This window comes from Carlito syrichta, unplaced genomic scaffold (assembly GCF_000164805.1).
Source record: "Carlito syrichta isolate Samal-C Ts95f unplaced genomic scaffold, Tarsius_syrichta-2.0.1 Scaffold142944, whole genome shotgun sequence".
Classification (NCBI taxonomy): Eukaryota; Metazoa; Chordata; class Mammalia; order Primates; family Tarsiidae; genus Carlito; species Carlito syrichta.
This window is the reverse complement of record NW_007087040.1, coordinates 1,874-3,815: the sequence shown is the minus strand read 5'-3', so window position 1 is coordinate 3,815 and position 1,942 is coordinate 1,874. Positions and strand designations below refer to the sequence as shown.

At 58.5% G+C, this 1,942-nt stretch overlaps 1 protein-coding gene across 1 annotated transcript in view; it reads left to right on the top strand.

The window, feature by feature from the left end:
* The window catches only part of LOC103251484 (glutamine--fructose-6-phosphate aminotransferase [isomerizing] 2), a gene marked incomplete at its 3' end in the record, with an annotated part of 18,969 nt that overhangs the window by 15,308 nt on the left and 1,719 nt on the right, over positions 1-1,942 (top strand). Inside the window, exon 9 of the mRNA XM_021708569.1 lies at positions 1,449-1,612. Coding sequence (XP_021564244.1) covers positions 1,449-1,612 — 164 coding nt within the window. The remainder of the gene's footprint in view (positions 1-1,448; positions 1,613-1,942) is intronic.

The following is a 1,942-nucleotide window of genomic DNA, read 5'->3' as shown; positions in this document are numbered from 1 at the left end:
CGGAGGCACCTCAGGCTCCTGGCACCCATGCGCTCAGGGCGGGGGTTCTGCCAGGGCACCAGCCGACAGTCACGGCAGGCCTGTGAAGGAGGCACCGAGGCAGGCCAGGGTCGTCTGTGACGCCTTCCACTTTCTCCCTGGGTCCCCCAGCTCCTTGTTCCCGGCAGGGGCACACGCTACTTAGAGTGTCTTTCCAGCTAGTGGCCGCCACCCTCCTGACTCCCCTCCCGGGACCGCCTCGTTTCTCCCTTGACTTTGCCTCAGGGGTCTGCGTCCCTCCTCCTGCGTGGCATGTGTGGAGGGGCACCTGGGGGAGGGGGCTTCCTCCGGTCCTCAAGCCCCTCCTGTGTGGTTTTTACCATGTCTGCACCACCGGTGCCTTTACGCATCTCACCGTCTTTTTCACTTACCAACTTTTCTAGCTTAAACTTATCTTGACAACAAAGATCATGTATCATGATCTGAAAAGTGCGATCGCTCTTCCGGCAGAGAAAGTAGTACAGATAAGCCCTATATTTGGTTGTAGCTGTATCCCACAGCTTGCTTTTAGTGCCCTTGCTTTCTTCCCGTGTGTGTGTGTGTGTGTGTGTGTACGTGCGTGTGTTAAGCTGAGTCTGTCCTGATGGTTTCCACCGACGGGACTCGGCTGAGAGCACCCTCCCCGGTGTTCTGTGCTCTGCATCCACTGTGTTTTCTGGTATGGAAAGCTCGAGTTTATCCGGTGTGACTCCCGGCCAACTGTTCAGGTGGGCAGTGTGTCCCCGTCAGTGGCATGTGATGTCTTGTCTTTCCACCGCATCCACCCATTGTAAAGCTTATCTCCCATCCCCTTCTTGGTTCAACAGCTGTGGGTGGTCCTTGATTCGAGCTACTAGTAACTAGGAGTCCATCCCTAGGTCTGTCATTTTTTCCCTGCTGGCTGCGTTCCTTCTACAGAGAGACGCTTGCCTTCATAGCTGTGGTCACTCTGAAAGACGGACGCTCTGGAGAGGCGCGAGCAGTGCCTCCTGCCCTCCTGTGCGACTCAGAGCAATGTGTCCAGACGTTCTCACGGGCAACGCTGTGTGGATCCTTATTTGAAAACCAGCAGCCACAAAGACATCCATGAGATTGCTGGGGAAGTGTGAACATGCTGGATATCTGATGATAGAAAAGAGTGGCTATTAATTTTAGATATGATAATGGCACCGTGGCTGGTTAAAAACAGGACTCATCTTTTAGAGACATGAGCTGAAGTGTCTGCAGGAGAAACTATGCATTGTCTGGGACCAGCTTCAAAGTTGTTCTTGGCGGAGGGGATGAGGAGGGAGGATTCGCCGTGAATGGTGTTTTCAGCGTGGCGTCTCCGTCCCCTTCCGGCGTGGGCCCGTGCTCGGGAAGCAGCCCAGCACTGCTGTGGCCCAGCCTGCTGGGGCGGGGCACCGCAACCATGCCTGTGTTCTCCTCAGCGCAATCATAGAGCACACCAACCGGGTCATCTTCCTGGAGGACGACGACATCGCCGCAGTGGCCGACGGGAAGCTGTCCATCCATCGGGTCAAGCGCTCGGCCAGCGATGACCCGTCTCGAGCCATCCAGACCCTGCAGATGGAGCTCCAGCAGATCATGAAAGGCAGGTGTCCCTGGGAGGCCTTACGTGGCGGCCAGCACCAGTCGTGCCTCATGGGGCCCTCCCGCCCTCTGTGGCCGCTGGGGCCACAGACCCTCTGTCCCCACCAGGCCAAGCCTGACCCACCCTGCCCAGCCCGCTGCCTGAGGCCCCACCCTGGCCAGCAGCTGCCTCAGTTGCCCAGGCAGGCCAACCGCTGCACCCTGGGGCCTTGCCCTGCCTGTTCTTCTCACAGGACGGCTCCATCGGGCCAATCCAGCCCCCCAAAATGCCCCTCTCCCCCCCGTCTTCTTGGGTCCTTGGTCTGCCTGGCCCCTCCCCCACAGCGACCGC